Consider the following 20,692-nt stretch of genomic DNA (forward strand, 5'->3'; position numbering starts at 1 on the left):
AGGCGCGTGGGGTCAGAGCTGTGCGTGTTGTAGGACCCTTTTGGAAGAATTCGTAGTGGGCATCCCTTTGGGCCCTTAGACGGATCCCGGCCCTGACTGCCCACCCCAGCCCTACGGAGCCCGGCCCTGCCTCCTCCCGCCGCCGGGCCTCCGCCCGCCTGCCCCACCGCCCCCGGTCGGCCCTCATGATCTCCAGATTCTCTCTCACGGGGCCTTTGCTTGTCGGGTCCCCGCGTGGCTGGCTTATTATTATTTTTTTAATTAAAAAATATGTTTTTATTGATTTCAGAGAGGAAGGGAGAAGGAGATATAGAAACATCAGTGATGAGAGAGCGTCATGGATCGGCTGCCTCCTGCACGCCCCCCACTGGGGATCGAGCCCACAATCCGGGCATGTGCCCTGACCGGGAATCGAACCGTGACCTCCTGGTTCACAGGTCGAGGCTCAACCCCTGAGCCACACCAGCCAGGCCCAAATATTAATTTTTTATGACATCACCCCCCCGCCCCCAATCTTGTAGGGGCTCCAGGCCCCCGACCTGGGTGCCCACCTCATGGTGCCCACCCCCCACCTGCGCTGTTGCCACCGCCAGGCCTCCGTCTCCTGGGCTTGTTTATTTGCTTGGCTTGGATTGGGAATCCTGCGTTCTGGGCTGGGAGTGTTTTGCCCGTCCTGCTGGGTCACGAATTGCACATTCCTGTCCCGGAGCATCAGAGACCATGTTTTCTTTAAAAAGAAATTAATGAGGCCCTCCCCGCCCGAGTCGGGGTGGGAACCCGCTCCCCACCGGGATCCTGGCGGGAGGGAGCCTTATCTCCGGCGCGTAAAGCCGTGTTTTCTCGGCTCGGGGGCGGGCTTGCCGGGCCCGGGCCTGCCCTTTTGTGTCTTTGGTTTGGAAGGATTGTTTGTCCCGAGAGAGGGGTCAGGGTGCTGGACAAGTTGGGGGCGGAGATTGGAGCCTGGAGGCGCGGGCGGGCCTCTGACTCCTCGGGGTGCGGGCAGCGGGGCCTGGAATGCCCCCGTTCTGGGACAGCTTGCTCCCACGGCCCCCTCTCCGCCCCCTCCGCTCTTCTCAGAACGGCCTGACCCCTGACTCAGCCCTCCCGGGCCAGTGTTTCTCAAGCCGGCTCCTTGAACCTTGGGGAGAAGTTCATGGCCGGGACTGTTTTGGAAATTCTGTGTATCTGTTCCTCTCCTGTGGGCTCACAGGGCTCACGAGCAGATTGAAGGCCCTGAAAAGTCCTGCTGTGAAGAAGTCTGTCTGTCTTCCCCGGCTGGTGTGGCTCAGTGGCTAGAGCGTCGGCCTGCGGACCGCAGGGTCCCGGATTCGATTCCGGTCAAGGGCACAGGCCCAGGTTGCAGGCGCGATCCCCAGTAGAGGGCGTGCAGGAGGCAGCCGATCAATGATTCTCTCTCATCGTTGATGTTTCTATCTCTCTCCCTCTCCCTTCCTCTCTGACATCAACAGAAATGTATTTTGAAAAGTCTGTACTCTGTCCGTTCCACCTTTTTTCCAGTAGTTTAAGCACAGAACCCGTCGGCAGCAGGGGCTGCTGGGGGACGCCCGTTTAGGAGACGCTGCGTGACTATTGCTTGGTCCACGCGCTTTGTTTAAGCACAGGCCTTGCCGTGGGCCCGGGCGGGCAGCCTCTGCCAGCGACTTCCGACGGCTGAGCCCGCCAGCCCGCAGGAGGAGGCTCTAACGCAGGACGGATTCCACCTTCTCTGGAGACAGCAGGCTGGTGAGAGGGTGTGTGGACAGTCGGGGGTGCGCCCATCACGCCCGGGCCAGGGCACGAAGGGAAATCAGTGCGGTAGGATCTCCCATTTCTGACTCCACCTCAATGCTCTCGGCCTTCACTGACCATGGACGAGTGCCCTGTCGTCGTAGCCGTTGGTGATGCTGGCATCACGAATGGTACCTCCCTTTCGGGGGATGTGAGAGGTGTGTAGACGTGACGCAGACGCTTTCGTGCACGAAGTGAGTGCTTTTACAAACGGGCAGGGAGGTTCTCCGATCCCGATTTTACCGGCGAGGGAACCGGAGCGCAGAGAGGTTGCTGGCTTCCTCGCCGTCACACAGCTCGTGCGAGGCGGCCTACTGCCCCGGAAACTGAGAAGGTTTGGCGTTTTTTGTTTTTTTTTTAAAAATATTTTATTTTATTGATTTTAGAGCGAGGGCAAGGGAAGGGGATAGAGAGATAGAAACAAGGATGAGGGAGGAACATCCATCGGCTGCCTCCTGCACGCCCCCTACTGGGGATCGAGCCCACAACCCTGGCATTGAACTGGTCACCTTTCGGTTCATGGGTCGGCGCTCAACCACTGAGCCACACGGGCCAGGCCGCCTTTTTACTTTATTTTATTTTATTTACTGCATCTACAAAGATGTATCATCCGGGCAACAGCACATTTTATAACCACAGGATTCTATAAATAGACGTGATAGACGCGTGCTTTTCCCAGGATGAGGCCCGGGAGCGGCGATTTCAGGGTTGAAGAGGGTGTGTCACGGGGCCGCTGCGCGCTGGGTCTCGTTGCCGAGGGACCGCGAGCGAGCGGTTTTATGTGGTTCACTCTGAGGCGCAGCGTCCTCTCCATCTTCCCGGATGCTCCTCACGCCTGCTTCCCGCCCGGCCAGTACAGCTGGGGTCCGGGGAGGAGGCCGCGGGGCCTCGGGAGAGGAAAGCCTTGGCTCTCCGCCGGCTCCCAGCCGAGCCGTGCTCCTTCCTGGGTGTTCGGTCGACGTAAAGCGCTGATGTTTCCGTCCGTCTCTCAAGTTCACGGGCACCGGCTGAGCCTGAACCCGGGGAAGATTCCACATCCCGGGACTGAGGGCTCCAGGAACTCAGCTGGGTCGGGAGGCGCAGGGGGCTTGAGAGGTGGGCAAAACACGAGGTGTCTGACGTGGGGCGGGTGCTGCTGGTGTTGGGGCCACGTTTGCTGGCCGAGACTGAACCCCAAAGCCAGGCCCCAAGGCCCCCAAACCTCCCTGTATCCTGTATGCTGTTCTGTGACTTGTGTGTGACCCGGGGGCTGGGGCTGAGACCCAGACGTGCCTCCTTGCAAGAGGCCCCTGGATTATTGCTGTCATCCTCGATGGAATAAAACCTCTTTTCTTGCCTGGCCGGCATGGCTCCGTGGTTGAGCATCGACCTAGGAACCAGGAGGTCAGGGTTCATTCCCGGTCAGGGCTCATGCCCGGGTTACGGGTGCGATCCCCGGTGTGGGGTGTGCAGGAGGCAGCCGATCCGTGATTCTCTCTCATCAGTGATGTTTCTATCTCTCTCTCCCTCTCCCTTCCTCTCTGAAATCAATAAAAAATATTTTTAAAAAGAACAAACAGGAAAACCTCTTTTCTCTGCCGTGTAGGTGATCTGACGCTTTAAGGACTGGCCTGGCCCGGAGAGGGGACATTCCACCGGAGCACGGGGTGTAGAAGGGGGCCCCATGGATGGCGTGCCGGCCCGGCCCCCCGAGAAGACCATGATCCCGGCTGACCTCCTGGGCGTTCCCACGTGCTCCAGCGAGGCCTCCCCCACTTCCTCCCGTGCCCGGGGGAGCCCGGGGGGCCGGCGGGACTGCCCCCGCGCGTGAGGCCGCGGCTCCAGCAGAGCATGACCCTGGGCGGTCCCGTCCTCCCGGCTCTCCGCGGAACCGGAGCGCGCCGTTCCCCGAGCCCCGGGGCTGCGGCGCCTGCTGCTCTTCACAACCGGTGCCTTCCGCCCGCCTCCCGTGCCCGCCCGACGCCCTTCCCGCTGCCCACCCACCGCGTGCCCCTGGCTCCTCGCCCATGGCTGGGGCCAGCCGGCCGCGGGTGCGACCATGAGGCACTGCATTGACTGCGGCGTCCAGTTGTTGCCCGACGACACGCACCAGCCGCGGCTTGGCGGCCGGGCAGGCCCCCCCCACGGTCCCCCGGAGGGCCCCGGCGCCACGTCCCGCGTGGACGGGAAGCAGATGAACTTGCTGGCCGTGCTGGAGGGGCGGCCCGACGGGAGCGAGGGCTGGGGCGGGTGCTGGCGCCTCGGGAGGGGGCGGCGCTGCAGCCTGGCCTTCGGGCTGGTGATCATGACCTTGGTGATGGCCTCGTACGTCCTCTCGGGGACCCGCCAGGAGCTCCTGCTCGCCTCGCCCTTCCGCTACGGAGCCGTCCCCGGCAGCCCCAGCCCGCCCGGCGGCGAGAGCCCGGGCCACGCCAAGGAGCAGCCTCCCCCGCCGCCTGCCGGCAACCTCTCGGCGGCGAAGGACGCCCCGGGCCTGAGGCTGGTCATCGACAGCATCGTGGCCAGGATCGCGTTCACGGCCAGGCAGCTCCCGGGCACAGACGCCCTCAGGAGGCAGGAGCCGCACGTGAGTCGCCTCCCGCTAGACTGTCGATGGGCGGGTTTTAGAAACTGGATGCTGCTCTGTCGGCATCTTTAGGGAAAATTTCTCCGGGGGCGGGATCACCGGACGCCGGTGGCCCAGGGTGCGCAGGAGAGGTGTCTGTCACTGCTCCCTGAGAGGGGCCTTTCGATACTAACCGGAGCAGCTAGACACGCTGAAGGAGGGTTGACAGGGGGTCGGGTGATTTCAGCTGCCTTTTATTTTATTTATATGCTCGAGGCCCGGTGCACGAAATTCATGCACTCGAGGCAGGGGGGTCCCTCAGCCCGGATTGCGAGAGGGCGCATGCCAGGCCCATGGACCCCACCAGTGCATGATTGGGGCTGGTGAGGGACGCATGAGGTTGGCCAGCCAGGGAGGGACCGCGGGAGGGCTCCAGGGCATGTCCGGCCCATCTCGCTCAGTCCCAATCAGCCGGACCCCAGCAGCAAGCTAACTTACTGGTTGGAGTATCTGCCCCCTGGTGGTCAGTGCATGTTATAGCGACTGGTCGACTGTCCGACTGTCAGCCTCCTGGTGGTCAGTATACGTCATAGCGAGTGGTTGAGCGGCTTAGCATATCATTAGCATATTATGCTTTGATTGGTTGAATGGCCGACCGGACAACCGGACACTTAGCATATTAGGTTTTTATTGTATAGGACTAGGGGCCCAGTACACGAAATTCGTGCACTTGGGGAGGGTCCCTCAGCCCAGCCTACGCCCTCTCGCAGTCCGGGAGCCCTCGGCTGCTGTCCAACCGACAGCTTAGTTGGACACAGACATCCTTAGCGCTGCTGTGGAGGCGGGAGAGGCTCCCGCCACTGCCGCTGCGCTCACCAGCCGCGAGCCCGGCTTCTGGCTGAGCGGCGCTCCCCCAGTGGGAGCACACTGACCACCAGGGGCAGCTCCTGCGTTGAGTGTCTGCCCCCTGGTGGTCATAGCGACCGGTCATTCTGCCGTTCGGTCAGTTTGCAAATTAGCCTTTTATTATATAGGATAGGATATGTTTTTATAAACAAATACTTTTTGTTGATGTCAGAGAGGAGGGGAAAGGGAGAGAGAGAGAGAAACATCAACGATGAGAGAGAATCACGGATCGGCTGCCTCCTGCAGGCCCCACACTGGGGATCGAGCCGACAACCTAGGCCCTGACCGGGAATCAAACCGTGACCTCCTGGTTCATAGGTCGACGCTCAACCACGTCGGCCGGGTTTTAGCTGCTTTTTAGGTCTCCCTCATCCTGTTTCCATTCTGTCCTAACTAGTATTTTTGTCTCCATTTAATAGACAACCAGTGTGACAAGGTCCCCACGGTTTACTTAGACGGTCGTGTGTGTGCGTGTGTGTGTGTGCGTGTGCATGTGTGTGCGTGTATGTGTGCATGTGTGTATGTGTGCATGTGCGTGTGTATGCATGTGCGTGTATGTGTGTGCGTGTGTGCGTGTGTGCGTGTGCGTGTGTGTGCGAGATAAATCATGGGAGGGTGACTCCTGATCAAACTTCCATCTTCATTCTCTTCAGAGGTTTTTTCTTTTTCTTTTTGGGCCAAGAAGGAGCAGGGCCTGTGCTCTCACCGGTTGTGCTCGATGCGGGGAGTTAGCCCCCGACAGAGAGTGCCTCCCGCTGAACGCGCGTGCGCGTCCGGGCAGGACCACGCGTGGTCAGAGATCGCCCCCCCGCGTGTCCCCTCCCTCTCTCGCTGCAGATGTTCGCCGTCATCCCCAGGAAATTTCTCCCGAGCAGCAGGAGCCCGTGCTGGTACGAGGAGTTCGCGGGGCGCAACACCTCGGACCCCTACCTGACCAACTCCTACGCGCTCTACTCCAAGCGCTTCCGCGCCACCTTCGACGCGCTGCGCAAGGCCTTCTGGGGGCACCTGGCCCACGCGGCGGGGCGCCACTACCGCCTGCGCTGCCTGCCGCGCTTCTACATCATCGGGCAGCCCAAGTGCGGCACCACCGACCTGTACGACCGCCTGCGGCTGCACCCCGAGGTCAAGTTCTCCGCCATCAAGGAGCCGCACTGGTGGACGCGCAAGCGGTTCGGTGCGTGAGCGCCCGGTCCCCCGGCCGGGGAGGGGCCCAGGGGTGGCCCGGGCTCCTGCCTCCATCACTCACCACGCTGCCTTTTCTTTTCTTGAATTTATTTTTATTGATTTCAGAGAGGAAGGGAGAGAGAGAGAGAAACAAGAATGATGAAAGCATCATCGATCAGCTGCCTCCTACACGCCCCACACCGGGGATGGAGCCCGCAAGCCGGGCCTGTGCCCTGACTAGGAATCGAACCCTGACCTCCTGGTTCATAGGTCGTGACCTCCTGGTTCATAGGTCGATGCTCAATCACTGAGCCACGCGGCCGGGCCCACCACGCCTTCCTCTCACTGAGGTCCCGGGGGCCGGTGGGAGGGAGGCGCCTGCTCTGGGCCAGGCTCTGGGCTGGGCTCCCGGGCGCAGACGCAGAGTCAGATCCTCCCCTTGTCCGAGGTCCCGGGCACATGTCCACGGGCAGGAACCGGTCCCCAGCCACCCGGGAGCTACCGAGTGCCGTGGGGTGCAGGGCCCGGGACAGCACAGAACGGGCAGCCCGCCTGGGCACGTGGAGCCTGAGGGCAGGAGCGGGTGGACATGTGTCAGGGGCTGTCCCCTCCCCCTCTGACCTGTCCCCTCCCCCTCTGACCTCTCCCCTCCCCCTCTGACCTGTCCCCTCCCCCTCTGACCTCTCCCCTCCCCCTCTGACCTCTCCCCTCCCGCTCTGACCTGTCCCCTCCCGCTCTGACCTCTCCCTCCCGCTCTGACCTGTCCCCTCCCGCTCTGACCTCTCCCCTCCCGCTCTGACCTGTCCCTCCCGTTCTGACCTCTCCCCTCCTGCTCTGACCTCTCCCCTCCCGCTCTGACCTCTCCCGTCCCCCTCTGACCTGTTTCCTCCCCCTCTGACCTGTCCCCTCCCCCTCTGACCTCTCCCCTCTCAGCTCTGACCTGGCCCTGCAGCCCCCGGGCTGGGGGAGACGGAAAAGGCTGCCCAGGGGCGGGTTCCTCCTGGGGCTCAGCCTGGGCCCAGGTGCCCACTCAGCTGCTCTGAGCCCCGTGTCCTCCCCCGTGGCACCTGGCTCGGCTGGAAGGAAGCCACATGGAGACGATTCTCGGTGCCTGTCCGGATGGGGATCACAGCGCCCCTTCCCCACGGGTGGGCGTGGCCTCGCCGTCCCTCCTGCTGTGGCTCCTGCCCCGCCCGGGCCACCCTGCGCCCGGTCACTCTTTCCTCTCCTTGACCTTCTCCCTCTGCCAGGAGGCATGTGGTCACCGGAGCCGGGATGACGAATGCGGAGTCTGGGTGGGCCGAGGCCCAGGCCGGGGCCGGGGCGTTTTCTGGGGGCCAGGCTCTCAGGAGGGAACCCTGTTTTCCTGAGTGGGACCACGTTGGGCCAGCGATTAGTGTGTTTCCTGACGAACGTTTGACCGAACGCTTGGATGTCCCTCCCGGAGTGGACAGAGTACAGATGTGTCTGGGGCGTGGCAGCGGCGGGAGCCCGGGTGTCCCGTTGGTGCTCCTTTGGGGGTGCTCTGCCCACAGCTCCCCCTTTCCCTCATGCAAAGAGCCGGGCCTCTGGATCCGGGGCCACCATCAGCCTCTTGTCTGTCCACGGGAGGGTCCACGCCCCTGGACCTCAGCGGCTGCGGGCGGGGCTGCTGTGTGGTCACCGTGCCTGCACCCCGTCTCAGGCTGGGCCCGCGTGGCTGCACGTGGCCGACGCCAGGGTCACTGCCGAGCTCAATCCACGTGTCTGTCCGGGCACCATCCTTTCCCTTCTTGTTTGGACAGACGGACAGGCTGCTGACTCACAGCCCAGGGCTGAGCCTGAGATGAGGGTGCCTGTCCCGCAGGCCCTGCCGTCTCCCCTGGCGCTCACCTCGCCCAGCCCAGACGCTGGCCCTCCCAGCAGACACGGGGACGGTTCTTGAAGGGCCTGGCCAGTGTGGCTCAGGGGTTGAGCACTGACCTGTGAACCAAGAGGTTGCCGGTTCGATTCCCGGTCAGGGCACAGGCCCGGGTTGTGGGCTCGATCCCCCGTGGGGGGCGTGCAGGAGGCAGCTGATCCATGATTGTCTCTCATCCTTGATGTTTCTCTCTCTCTCCCTCTCCCGTCCTCTCTGACATCAAACTCGAGTGCCCACCCTGTCTGCCTGCCGCCCCTGCCCGCAGCCTCCTGGGCCGATTCTGGCTGCGGATGCCGGCCCCAGACATCCGTCCTTCCCTGTCATCCCCGGAGCCAGCAGCCCGCCGGCCGCGCTGCCCTCAGTAACCGCTGCCTCTGGTTCCTGCAGGCATCGTGCGCCTGAGGGACGGGCTGCGGGACCGCTACCCCGTGGAGGACTACCTGGACCTCTTCGACCTGGCGGCGCACCAGATCCACCAGGGCCTGCAGGCGGGCGAGCCGGGCCGGAGGAGCAGGATCGTCACAGGTGCGCGGCTCAGCCCTCGGCCGCTCCTGCCCGGGGCCTCCCGGCGCCTGCGGACGGGGCGTGACCCCCGAGGAGCGTGTGTCCCCGCACACCGTCCTCTCACCCCGGGGACCCGCTCTCCTCGCCTGCCCGGTGTCTCTGACGCAGGCGTGCTGGGGGCGTCCTCGTTCCACGGAGACGCGAGTGCAGCTGGAGTGGCTATTTCTAAGTTGGCGTTTCTTTGTTCCTGTTTTAATGGAGACCACATGCCTGGCTTCTCCAAAGGATAAACCCGCCTGCGCTGGACGGGGATCAAAGTGCAATTAAGCGATTAGCGCGCCTGTTGTAACCCCGGCCAGGACCCGGGGAGGCAGGGCAGCCTCTGGAACAGACCGGCCCGGCGCCCTGGCCGGCGAATTGCTGCTTAAAGAGCCGGCCCTTCTCACCCTGAGATGAGGGTGCCCGTCCCGCGGGCCCTGCCGTCTCCCCGGCGCTCACCTCGCCCAGCCCGGACGCTGGCCCTCCCAGCAGACGCGGGGACGGTTCTTGAAGGGCCTGGCCAGTGTGGCTCAGGGGCTGAGCACCGACCTATGAACCAAGAGGTTGCCGGTTCGATTCCCGGTCAGGGCACACGCCCGGGTTGCGGACCCGGTGCCTGAGAGGCCAGAGCCAGGAGGTGCGAGGCGTGGCCGTGGCCTTCGTGCGGGACGAGGCGTTGTCGGGGGGAATATCTGCTTGCTCGCTGCATGGGGGGCAGCTCAGGACGTCTGTCCGCCCGTCTCCCCTGAAAGAGAGACACCGAGTCACACATTTTGCTTAAATTGGCAGGCAATCAATTTTTAAAAAATTTCCCAAGCCTGTCCTATTTCGGATCTCCAAATTCAGTGCCTCTGTTAGCAGTGACCGGGAGGGACTGTAAGTGACCCTTTGGAAGACGGTCTTTGCTTAGGATTCTCTGGTCCAACCTGCCTCAGTCCTGGCTTTTTAATTTTAGCTCTAACCCCAGGCCTGGGAGCCACAGGAGAGCCCCCCCCTCGCTCCCAGCCTGAACGGGCTGCTCGCTGTCTTACAGCCCCGGGGTCCAGACACCCCAACCACAAGTCTCATTACTATTTGACTGGGACTCCCACCCCCTGTGCCTCTGGGAAGATCTCATGTTCTTATGCAAAAGCTAAAAATGTGCCTGCCAGGGCCGGGGAAGGGAGCCCGAGCCAATGAATGGAAAGGGAAGTCTTCACTTGGTTTCCTGGTGTATTTACGTCTCCGTTCGAAAAGGGAGAATAAAGGACAGGTAGGCTGCTCCGTACTGACCCGGAGCAGAGCGTGCTGAGTTTTATGGCAGCGGAGAGGCGGGGGGAGCTGGCGTCCAGCCCTGCTCGTGTACCCTGTGCCGAGTTGGTCTTCATGGTCCTGGCCTCAGTCTTCACATCTGTAAAATGGGCTTGTTGGACCAGATCCGTCTGGGCTCCTCCCAGCCCTGAACTGTGACGCAGCTCTGCCCAGTTAGAGCCTGGCTAGAGCCGTAGAGTCTTTCCTTATCTCAGCCCCCGGCCAGGGGCCTTTCCTCTGTGGCCTGGGCTGGTGGCTGAGCCACGAAGGACCCGAGTGGCCATGCGCATTGGAGCTGGGGCTCTAGACACGTTGAAAGGTGCTGCCTCTGCCCTGTCCGAGCGCACACGGGGCTCTGAGTGCTGACCTGTCGGTCTTGCCCCAGATCCGGTCTGAGAGAGGAGGGGTTACCTGTCCTGTTTCCCTGATCTGTCCCCAACGCCAAGTGCAGAGCCGACATCTATTACACCAGCTGAACGCTTTCTGGATGGATGGGTGGGTGGGGATGGAGGGGTGGGTGGGGATGGGTGGGTGGGTGGGGATGGAGGGGTGGGTGGGGATGGATGGGTGGGTGGGGATGGAGGGGTGGGTGGGGATGGAGGGGTGGGGATGGATGGGTGGGTGGGGATGGAGGGGTGGGGATGGAGGGGTGGGGATGGATGGGTGGGTGGGGATGGAGGGGTGGGGATGGGTGGGGATGGATGGGTGGGGATGGAGGGGTGGGTGGGGATGGAGGGGTGGGGATGGGTGGGGATGGATGGGTGGGGATGGAGGGGTGGGTGGGGATGGATGGGTGGGGATGGAGGGGTGGGGATGGATGGGTGGGTGGGGATGGAGGGGTGGGGATGGATGGGTGGGTAGACAATGCTTCTTGCTTGTAGAGCCAGCTCATTTGTGACATCTGACAGAATCTGCATTTTAGTCTAAGAAACTTGCCTTGTCCTAATGGTCCCTTGTTCACTGTGAGGGGAACTTTCAAAGGACTCTGATTGACTTTTCTTTCTGTGTTCTATGGCTTTTCTCTTAAAAACACACACACAGAGAAAAGCTCCCCGGGAAGGACTGAGGGGAGGCGGCTGTGTGGGGGGGCTGGGGTGGGCGTGCCGGACCCCAGCCCGAGACGGGGGTCCCGGGAGCCGGACCGGAGCCTGAGACGGGGGTCCCGGGAGCTGGACCCCAGCCCGAGACGGGGGTCCCGGGAGCCGGACCGGAGCCTGAGACGGGGGTCCCGGGAGCTGGACCCCAGCCCGAGACGGGGGTCCCGGGAGCCGGACCGGAGCCTGAGACGGGGGTCCCGGGAGCTGGACCCCAGCCCGAGATGGGGGTCCCGGGAGCCCTCCGAGAGCCGAGAACTGACCGTGGGGTTTCCCAGCGGAGTCGATGCCGACTGCACACGATTCCGAACGAGGACCAGCGCCCGCGTCCTCCGTCCCTGATGGGAACCGCCTCCCCGTGCTCCGCGGGCCCCTCCAGGCCGCAGAGCGTGCACGGCGAGCAGCTACACGGCCTGGAGTTGGGGGGCCGGTGCCGGCGGAGGTCCTGGCACGTCCTGGAGGGCCGATCGGCGGACGCACGCGCAGTGCCGCCCGGGTCACCGTCATGTCCAGATTGAGGTCCTTTTAAAAATACATGTATGTATTGTGTCAGAGAGGAAGGGGGAGGGAGAGAGAAACATCGATGATGAGAGAGAAGCACGGATCGGCCGCCTCCTGCACGCCCCACACTGGGGATGGAGCCCGCAACCCCGGCCTGTGCCCCGACCAGGAATTGAACCCTGACCTCCTGGGTCATAGGTCGATGCTCACCCCCTGAGCCACCCTGAGATCCTAGGGGTGTGTGTGTGTGTGTGTCACTGTGGCAGGGGGTGGGTCTCAGCCTCCACTCCCTGGAGACCGGCCTGCCAGCGTGGGGACCCGCTCGCGCCCCCACAAGCGGGTGAGGGGAAGGCATCGGCCAGGGGTGCCCTGGCTCAGGCCGCTCGGGCACCCCTGGCTCAGGCCGCTCGGGGGGGCCCCGTCACTCAGCGCTGCTCACCGGCCGCGTCTCCGCTCCAGGGGAGGCCAGCGCGTCCACCATGTGGGATAACAACGCCTGGACCTTCTTCTACGACAACAGCACGGATGGCGAGCCGCCCTTCCTGACGCAGGACTTCATCCGCGCCGTCCAGCCGGACGCCCGGCTCATCGTCATGCTCAGGGACCCCGTGGAGAGGTGGGTGCTCTGTTGTTGTTGTCGTTTTTAACGGCATTGCTCTCAGAGAGGACGGGAGAGGGAGACACGTCCATGGTGAGAGAGAGCCACTGATCGGCGCCTCCTGCCCGCCCCTCACTGGGGATCGAGCCCGCCACCCGGGCCTGTGCCCTGACCAGGAATCGAACCCTGACCTCCTGGCTCCTAGGTCGACGCTCCACCAGTGAGTCACCCCAGCGGGGCGAGGGGTGAGCGGTTTAGACTTCCTGTCCCGGGCGGGGGTGGGGAGAGGACGAGGCGGATTGAAAGAACAGTCTTTCTCCTCGACACAAAGTGGATTGTGCCTCTTGAAAGAAAATAAACCAGCTGGGCTGCGAAGCCCGTGGTATTTCTTACGTAAACGCTGTCCGGGGCGGTCCTCTGCGTCTCAGCGCTTGCGATGGCTTCTTGGCCACTCGGGCGGGCCTGCGGCGGCTTGGCCTGGACCCGGCTGCTCTGCGGGCACCGCCAGGAAGTGAGAAATGCCCCTGGAATCTGGGGGGCTAACGCCTGGGGTCCCCGTCTCCGGACCTGACCGAGGCCTGTCCGGTCGGCTCTGGGTGTGCGGCTCCGGCTCTTCCGTGAGACCAGCGGGAAGGAGGAGGCTGGACGGAGTGGCTGTGGCGTGAAGGGCGGGCGCGGACGAGGCCACGCAGGCACTCTCGGCGCCGACGGGGAGGGGGTGCAGCCGGGCCAGTGCAGCCCAGCAGCTCGGGGGCTGGGGGGTCCTCACGCTGCACCCGCTTCTTCCCACGGAGCTCCAAGGCCACGTCCAACCCGGACGGGCCGCCCGCCAGGCGCTGAGGACGCGGCCAGGCCACCGTCTTCCTTGCCTTGCCTGGTTACCGCGTCACTGGTGGAGCTGAGCGTCCAGGCCCGAGCCCGGACGTGGGACGTGACCTTGCTGGGACTGGGGTCTTGGTGGAGGTCTGCGTAAGGAGGTCACACTGGATTCGCGGGGCCCCGATCCGTGACCGGCGCCCTGGAGAGGAGGAGAGGACACGGAGCACACGGGAAGGAAGGCGGGGCCAGGGGGCCAGGCTCGGGAGACGCGGGAGCTGGGAGGCGCGGCCGTGGGTGCCTGTCGGGGTGGATGCAGCGTGGCCGTGGGTGCCTGTCAGGGTGAAGGCAGCGTGGCCGTGGTGCCTGTCGGGGTGAATGCAGCGTGGCCGTGGTGCCTGTCGGGGTGAATGCAGCGTGGCCGTGGTGCCTGTCGGGGTGAATGCAGCGTGGCCGTGGTGCCTGTCGGGGTGAATGCAGCGTGGCCGTGGGTGCCTGTCGGGGTGATGCAGCGTGGCCGTGGGTGCCTGTCGGGGTGGATGCAGCGTGGCCGTGGTGCCTGTCGGGGTGGATGCAGCGTGGCCGTGGTGCCTGTCGGGGTGGATGCAGCGTGGCCGTGGTGCCTGTCGGGGTGGATGCAGCGTGGCCGTGGTGCCTGTCGGGGTGGATGCAGCGTGGCCGTGGTGCCTGTCGGGGTGGGTGCAGCGTGGCCGTGGTGCCTGTCGGGGTGGGTGCAGCGTGGCCGTGGTGCCTGTCGGGGTGGATGCAGCGTGGCCGTGGGTGCCTGTCGGGGTGGATGCAGCGTGGCCGTGGTGCCTGTCGGGGTGGATGCAGCGTGGCCGTGGTGCCTGTCGGGGTGAATGCAGCGTGGCCGTGGGTGCCTGTCCAGCTCCTACCTGGAGGGCCTTCCAGCTCACGGTGGCTGCTGCTTTGTCCCCGGGGGAGGCGGGGGAGAGACGCAGTCCTTCCAGAAGCAGCAGGTCAGGGAGGCCCCCCCCTTCCCCGCCAACACACACATGCAACCCCACTGCCTCCCAGGCGTGGGGGTCCCGGACCGGGATCGGGACCGGAGCTGGGGAGCGTGGACCCGGCGCAGCCGCCGCCTCCCCGCTCAGCCCAGCGCCTCTCAACAGCGGCAGCACAGAAGGCCGGAGCGTGTTGGGCTTGTGTGGGAGTCGCTGCTGGAAACAGGCCAAACGGAACACCCGTCTGTCTGGGAGAAAGTGAGGTGGCTCTGCGGAGGGGGCTTGTCACCCCCACACTCGGGGCTGCCTGGGTGTCCGGGCCCCTGGCCCTCGCTCTGCCCGGGGCCTCGTCCCCTGCAGCCTTGGGCTCCTGCTGCCCGGCCGCTCACGTCACACAGGACAGCCCAGCTGGGACATCTGCCCTTGAACCAAGCCTGTCTTCCTTCCTGAACCTTCCGGGACCGGCCAGCCCCTCAGGAACCCGGGCGGATCTCTCAGCTCAGGACAGCTTTTCCGCCTCGGAAGCAGGCGCCTTCCTGCCGGCTCCCTTCCCTGGCTGCAGCCGCTCAGACAAGTGTCCCCAGGGGTCCTGGCCCGCCGGGGGGGGGAGCCGAGCGACACCCTCCCACATTCTCAATGCCTGACCTCTGTTAATGCATCCCGAGGCTGCATCCGTGTGCCTGCGGCTCCGTGATGATTTGTTAGGAGTTTATGTCGACTAAACGTCTCCTGCGTTTTCCCTGCTTCATCCTGTAGAGTTGATTTTAAAGACTAAAACGTTGACGTTTAGGGGTGTCTCTTTACATTGGATCTTTTTAACGGTGTTTTTTTTTTTTTTTTTAATTGATTTCAGAGAGGAAAGGAGAGGCGGGGAGAGAGAAACCTCAATGATGAGAGAGAATCACGGACCGGCTGCCTCCTGCACGCCCCACACTGGGGATGGAGCCCACAACCCGGGCCTGTGCCCTGCGGGGAGTCGAACCGTGACCTCCTGGTTCCCAGGTTGACACTCGGCACTGGCTGGGCTGGGTGCTTATCCTTGATACGTTCGCTGTCCTCAACATTTCTGAGCAGTTTTAACCCAGCAAGTGGCTCTCCCCCTGCAAGGTGGTTCCCTGACTCTGTGTCCCCGGAGGTGGTTGTGGGGAGCCCTGGCATTGCTGACTGCAGCCATTCCTCTGCGGCGTCCACCTGCTCTGGGGGGACCCTGACATGCTCCCTGAAAGCAGGAGCCCGCGCTCCCCCTTTCCCTCCTCGGAGGGAGGGGGTGCTGACGAGGACGCGCCGCCCGCCTGGGCACCTGGGTTTGGATTCTCTGTGGGTTTCCGAGGTTGTCGGACAGATGACCCTGAGCTTGGTGTGTGCATGTGTGGGTGGGGTCTGCACGGACAGACCATGTGTGGGTGGGGTCTGCACAGACAGACCATGTGTGGGCACAGACATACAGGCCTACAGGTGTGTGTGTGCCTATGAGGGTGGGGGGCCCGTGTGGACCTGACTGAGTCCAGGAGAGCCTGGGGTGGGGGGAGGGGACACATGAAGGGAAGTAGGGCCCCGCCTGCGTGTCTCAGTGGTTTGAGCATCGACCTAGGAACCCAGAGGTCAGGGTTCGATTCCCGGTCAGGGCACAGGCCCGGGTTGTGGGCTCCATCCCCAGTGTGAGGCGTGCAGGAGGCAGCTGATGGATGATTCTCTCTCACACTGATGTTTCCTTCCCTCCCTTCCTCTCTGAAATCAATAAAACATATTTTTTAAAAAGGGAAGCAGGAAAATGGCTCGCCTGCAGGAACCACGAGGGACGGTAGCGTTTTAAGGAATAACCCCCCCCCCCCCGGCCATTGGCGTTGGTCTCCCTGGTCCCCGGACGGCACCGCCGCTCTGGCACTGAACCGCTATCCCCTCGTTCCCAGGCTGTACTCAGACTACCTGTACTTCGCGAGCTCCAACAAGTCAGCCGAGGATTTCCACGAGAAGGTGACGGAGGCGCTGCAGCTGTTCGAGGCCTGCCTGCTGGACTCCTCGCTGCGCGCCTGCGTCTACAACAACAGCCTCAACAACGCCATGCCGGTGCGCGCCCCGAGCCCGGCCCGCGGCTCTCCCCTCCCTGCCCACCCCCCCGGGGAATTTCAGCATAAACACGGGAGGCAGGGTGTGTGTGTGTGTGTGTGTGTGTGTGTGTGTGTGTGTGTGTTTAATGGATTTCAGAGCGGAAGGGAGCGGGAGAGAGATGCTACTTTCCCAGGCTGCTGTAGCTTAGGAGCGGTAGTTCATCCATTGGCTGGGCCGTCACTAGACGGACGGAAGGCCGATTCGCGTGAGAAAAACAAACAGAAATTGGTGAGCAGGTTGATTGCACGTCCACATGGGAGCGCCAGTGGCGAGTAACTCCGAGGCGGTTATAGTGCTGCCTTATAAAGCGACTTAACAGAAGCGCGGTGCGTCTGCCACTGGACAAAGCAAGCCGGGTGGGCCTGTCCTCTGCCGTTATTTTACTTTTAGTTTTTATTTACTGATTTGAGAGAGCGAGAGTGAGGGAGAGAGAGAGAGAGACATCGATTTGTTGTTCCACTTATTCATGCATTTATCAGTTGCTTCTTGTATGCGCCCTGACCGGGGAGCGAACCTGCAACCTTGGTGTGTGGGGATGCCACTCTAACCACTGGGCTGCCTGGCCAGGGCTCGCCCGTCTTTAATGCCTCCCGGAGGCAGGATGCCCGCGGCCACTTCCTCCCACAGCGAGGACAGGGCGTGCCCGCCCTCCAGCTTCCCCGCTGGCACTGCAGCTGCGAAGGAAAACATGCGGAGGCTGGGTGACAAGTTCACGGGCGCGGTCCCCGGCCTCCATGTTTGTGCAGCTGGACGTCTCTCAGATCGAATGTTCGGAAACCCCGTTCCCGGGAGGGGAAGGGACTCGGGCTCGTGCGTTACTGAACTGGCACCATCCTGGTTCCTCCAGGGCACCCTCTGGCTCCGTCCTCCCAGGTGCCCTGAGATCCAGCCCACCTTACGGGAAGGCACGGGGGCTCCCGAGGGTCCCTGGCACCCAGAGCCGCGGGGCTAGTCACGGGCAGGCTCGGGGTGCAGCGCCAGGGCCCACGGCCTTGAACCTCAGGGGATGGGGCCCCTGAGGGCAGAGGTCTGAATCAGCAGGAGGCAGGTGCTTTTTATTGTTTTAAATATGTTTTTGTTGATTTTAGAGAGAGGGGAAAGGAGAGGGAGAGAGAGAAATATTGATCAGTTGCCTCTCATACGCACCCCGACCAGAGATGGAACCCACACCCTGCATGCGCCCTGACCAGGACTTGAACCGTGCCGGGAAGCCGCCCACAGGGTCGTCACGAGGATTAAGTGCCCCCCGAAGTGGGAGTCTTGCAGGAATGCGTGGTGTGCCCGGTGGGTGTGGCTTCGTGGTTGAGCGTCAACCTAGGAACCGGGAGGTCATGGGTTTGATTCCTGGTCAGGGCGCAGGCCTGGGCTGCGGGCTCGATCCCCAGTAGGGGGCGTGCAGGAGGCAGCTGATCTGAAATAAAAATATATCTAAAAAGGAGAAATAAGAGAACATGCTACAGATGTCTGCAAAGGAATGCGCGGCCTTTAGAATCCAGTGTCTGAGGCCGCTGGCTCGCCAGGCCCTCCTGGGGTCTGGCCCCTGACACCGCGCCCCGGCGGTGCCGGCGGCTGCCCTGGAACACCGCCTTCCCCGTCCAGGTGCGGCTGCAGGTGGGGCTGTACGCTGTGTACCTGCTGGACTGGCTCGCCGTGTTCGACAGAGAGCAGCTCCTCGTCCTGCGCCTGGAGGACCACGCGTCCGACGTCAAGTCCACCATGCGGAGGGTCTGCCAGTTCCTCAGCCTCGGTATGCAGGTCGAAGGTCGCTGGAGCTTGTGGGCAGAGATGGGCAGGGAGGGGTGGGCAGGGCCAGGCAGGGATGGGCAGGGAGGGGTGGGAAGAGCCAGGAGGGATGGGCAGGGAGGGATGGGCAGGGCCGGGCTGAGCTGGGAGGCCCTTCGGCACCAGCTGTGCGTGGTGTGGGGCGGGGGTCCCGGGGAGGGACGGGCGGTCCCCTGGAGGGAGAGACGCTGCGGCCTGTTCCCCGGTGGAGTGGAGTGGCGGGCGGGTGGGCGTCTCAACAGGTGCACGGGGTGAGTGACGGGGGTCCCGCCGCCGCAGGGCGCGGGGAAGGCTCCTGTCTCCGCAGGAAGCGGCGGGAGGCCTGCCCTGCCCGGCGCCCCTCAGCCTCCGCCTCCGTCCCCCGCGTCCAGGGCCGCTGAGCGAGAAGCAGGAGGCGCTGATGACCAGGAGCCCCGCCTCCAACGCCCGGCGCCCCGAGGACCGCAGCCTGGGGCCCATGTGGCCGCTCACCCAGCGGCTCCTGCGGGACTTCTACGGGCCCTTCAACGCCCGGCTGGCGCAGGTCCTGGCCGACGAGGCGTTCGCCTGGAGGAAGACGTGAGGCCGGGCGCGCCGGGCGCAGGCGCAGCGTCACGGTGATCACAGACGTCTCCCCGCACAGGAGCCGGGACTTGGCGTGAGGAGCCCCCACCCGAGGCCCCTGCCCCGGGCACTGGTGTGTGGGACCTTCCGGAGTCCTCTGCGATGTCACAGCCGGCCATCGGCCCCTCACGAGGCTCCTCCCCTGGAGGCCACCAGAGGCCCCCCCTTGTGGCCTGCAGCCCCCCTCGAGGCCAGGGTCGGCCTGGAGGTCACGCTGGAGGTCAGAGTGCAGGTCACGCTGGAGGTCACCCCACGGGGCCTGCCGGGACCCACAGGTCTCACTGGCTCTGACGCGCTCTGTGGGCCGCTGACTCCCCTGGGGCTGGAGACGCTTTGTTTTGTCCCTTTTACTCCAAAGTCAGCCCCCCCCCCCTTCAGACACAAACCCGCGGGGTGTGGGGGGGCTCCTCCCGCGGCCTCGGGGCTCACACTCAGGTGGAGAGCTCCCACGGCCGCTCTCCCCTCGGCAGGGTTTGCTCAGAGCGTGTTCCGTGTGTACCTGCAGCAGGACCTGGTCGGGATGGAGGGGAGACCGGGCTGTGGCTGAGCAGCGTCGGGGGGCCGCACACCCCTGGGAATTAGGAGCCAGCCCGGGCTGCACTTTCGGTTCTGGCCGCTGGGGCCCGAGGGGGTGGGGCGGGGGCGGACTTTCAGTTCTGGCCGCCACGGGCTCTGCTGCTCACCTGCTCCGCCAGGTGTGGCCGAGGCCCTGGCTCAGCTCACAGGCGACAAGACACCCCGTCCTGATGCAGAAACTCAGGGCGTGAGAGCCCCACGGGCCGAGCGTGGAGCGCCAGATCCCCGGGAGAACCTTCTAGAACCTTCTGGGCCTCGCGCAGCCTGCTGTGCCGTGGGCGGGCTGAAGGCCTCGTGGCTTCCTGGAGGCGATGGGGAAGGATCGAGGGGGGGCCCGGAGCCCACGGGGCACCCCCCGGGGGTCCCAGCGAAGCTTCTGGCTCCAGTGCTGTCGGGAGGGTCCCTGTGGCCCAGACCGGAGCGCCCTGAGGTCCCGGATGCCGAGTCGGACAGCGCCAGCACCCCACACCCACCCGGCAGGCCTCCACACCTCCACACCCACCGTGGCTCCGGCGTGAGGATCAGCTCAGCCTCCAGCCGCGCCGTCTTCCTGCCGGGGGAGCGCGCAGCCCGGAGGAGGCGAGCGCCGGGTCTCGGGGCCCCGCGGCCTGGCTGTTCCTGCCACGGAGGGGCCGTGTCCTGACACCCGCTTCCAGGGACAGCCCGCCTTTGTCACAGCCGGCGGAGGTCTGGCCCCAGCACAGCGGGCGGCAGGGACGGCAGTGTGTGTGTGTTTATTTGCAGCACACATGTGTGCGTGCGTGAGTGCATGCGTGTGTGCACGGGTGCATGTTAGGAGTGGGCTCCCTCCGGTTCTGTGGCTGACGCGGCTCCCGGCTGCCCGCTCTGGACACAGCGCTCCTGGGACTCAGGTCTCCGCCCGCGGACTCGCCACGTTCACCAGGATTCTGCTCCCCAGCCCGGCCGCGGCCACGGCCTCGCCTCCCGCCCTCCTCTGCACGTGACCGCGTGCAGCCCAGGTCTGCTTCTCACAGGAGCACACGCCGGTGGTGGTCCCCGTGCCGCTGGCTCCGTGTGCGGGTCCTTTACACGCCAGGCCCGTCCGTCTGTGCCCGCCATGCCCGCGGACGCGGTGTCTGCCGGGGCCTCCCCGAGGGCAGCCTCTGCTCTCTGCTTCAAGGCCCGTTCTTGGTGACGGCCCAGGTGCCGCTCTGCGTGGTGGCCTGGAGCCCTCCCCCAAACCAAAGCGACACGGGGCGCCCCCCCGCCCCCCGTACCGCACCGCCCTCCCCGCGTCCGTGCGCTGCCGAGCGAACCACGGGATGCTGTACTTTCCACCGGAATTAAACTTGGGCCCCGACGGGGACCGGAAGCTGTGCTGAGCCTCGGGGCTCTCGGTGTCTGCGTGTGTGACGGTGCTGCCGGGGAGGTCAGAGGTCAGCCTCCCCTGCCTGCCCCCTGGGGTGACCGCGGAGGGAGGCAGGATCCCAGGGAGAGGGGTCGGGTGTGACCGGGGGCTCTGCAGGGTGAACCGGGGGTGAGGCCCTG

At 64.4% G+C, this 20,692-nt stretch overlaps 1 protein-coding gene across 8 annotated transcripts in view; it reads left to right on the forward strand.

The window, feature by feature from the left end:
• CHST15 (carbohydrate sulfotransferase 15) overlaps window positions 1–20,512 on the forward strand; it is a 37,622-nt gene extending 17,110 nt beyond the window's left edge. For 5 of the 8 annotated variants that reach the window (XM_079793176.1, XM_079793180.1, XM_079793177.1 and 2 more), the window contains exons 2-8: window positions 3,374–4,354; window positions 6,077–6,416; window positions 8,694–8,831; window positions 12,194–12,350; window positions 16,024–16,180; window positions 17,822–17,969; window positions 18,376–20,512. In XM_079793176.1, coding sequence (XP_079649302.1) covers window positions 3,827–4,354; window positions 6,077–6,416; window positions 8,694–8,831; window positions 12,194–12,350; window positions 16,024–16,180; window positions 17,822–17,969; window positions 18,376–18,566 — 1,659 coding nt within the window. In that variant the 5' untranslated portion in view covers window positions 3,374–3,826 and the 3' untranslated portion in view covers window positions 18,567–20,512. Of the gene's footprint in view, window positions 1–2,420; window positions 2,884–3,373; window positions 4,355–6,076; window positions 6,417–8,693; window positions 8,832–12,193; window positions 12,351–16,023; window positions 16,181–17,377; window positions 17,507–17,821; window positions 17,970–18,283 lie in introns of those variants that run through there. The other 3 variants (XM_079793181.1, XR_013814710.1, XM_079793182.1) reach the window with 3 other exon arrangements.
• Window positions 20,513–20,692: the final 180 nt, after the last annotated feature.

This window comes from Cnephaeus nilssonii (genome assembly GCF_951640355.1).
Source record: "Cnephaeus nilssonii genome assembly, chromosome: 16".
Classification (NCBI taxonomy): Eukaryota; Metazoa; Chordata; class Mammalia; order Chiroptera; family Vespertilionidae; genus Cnephaeus; species Cnephaeus nilssonii.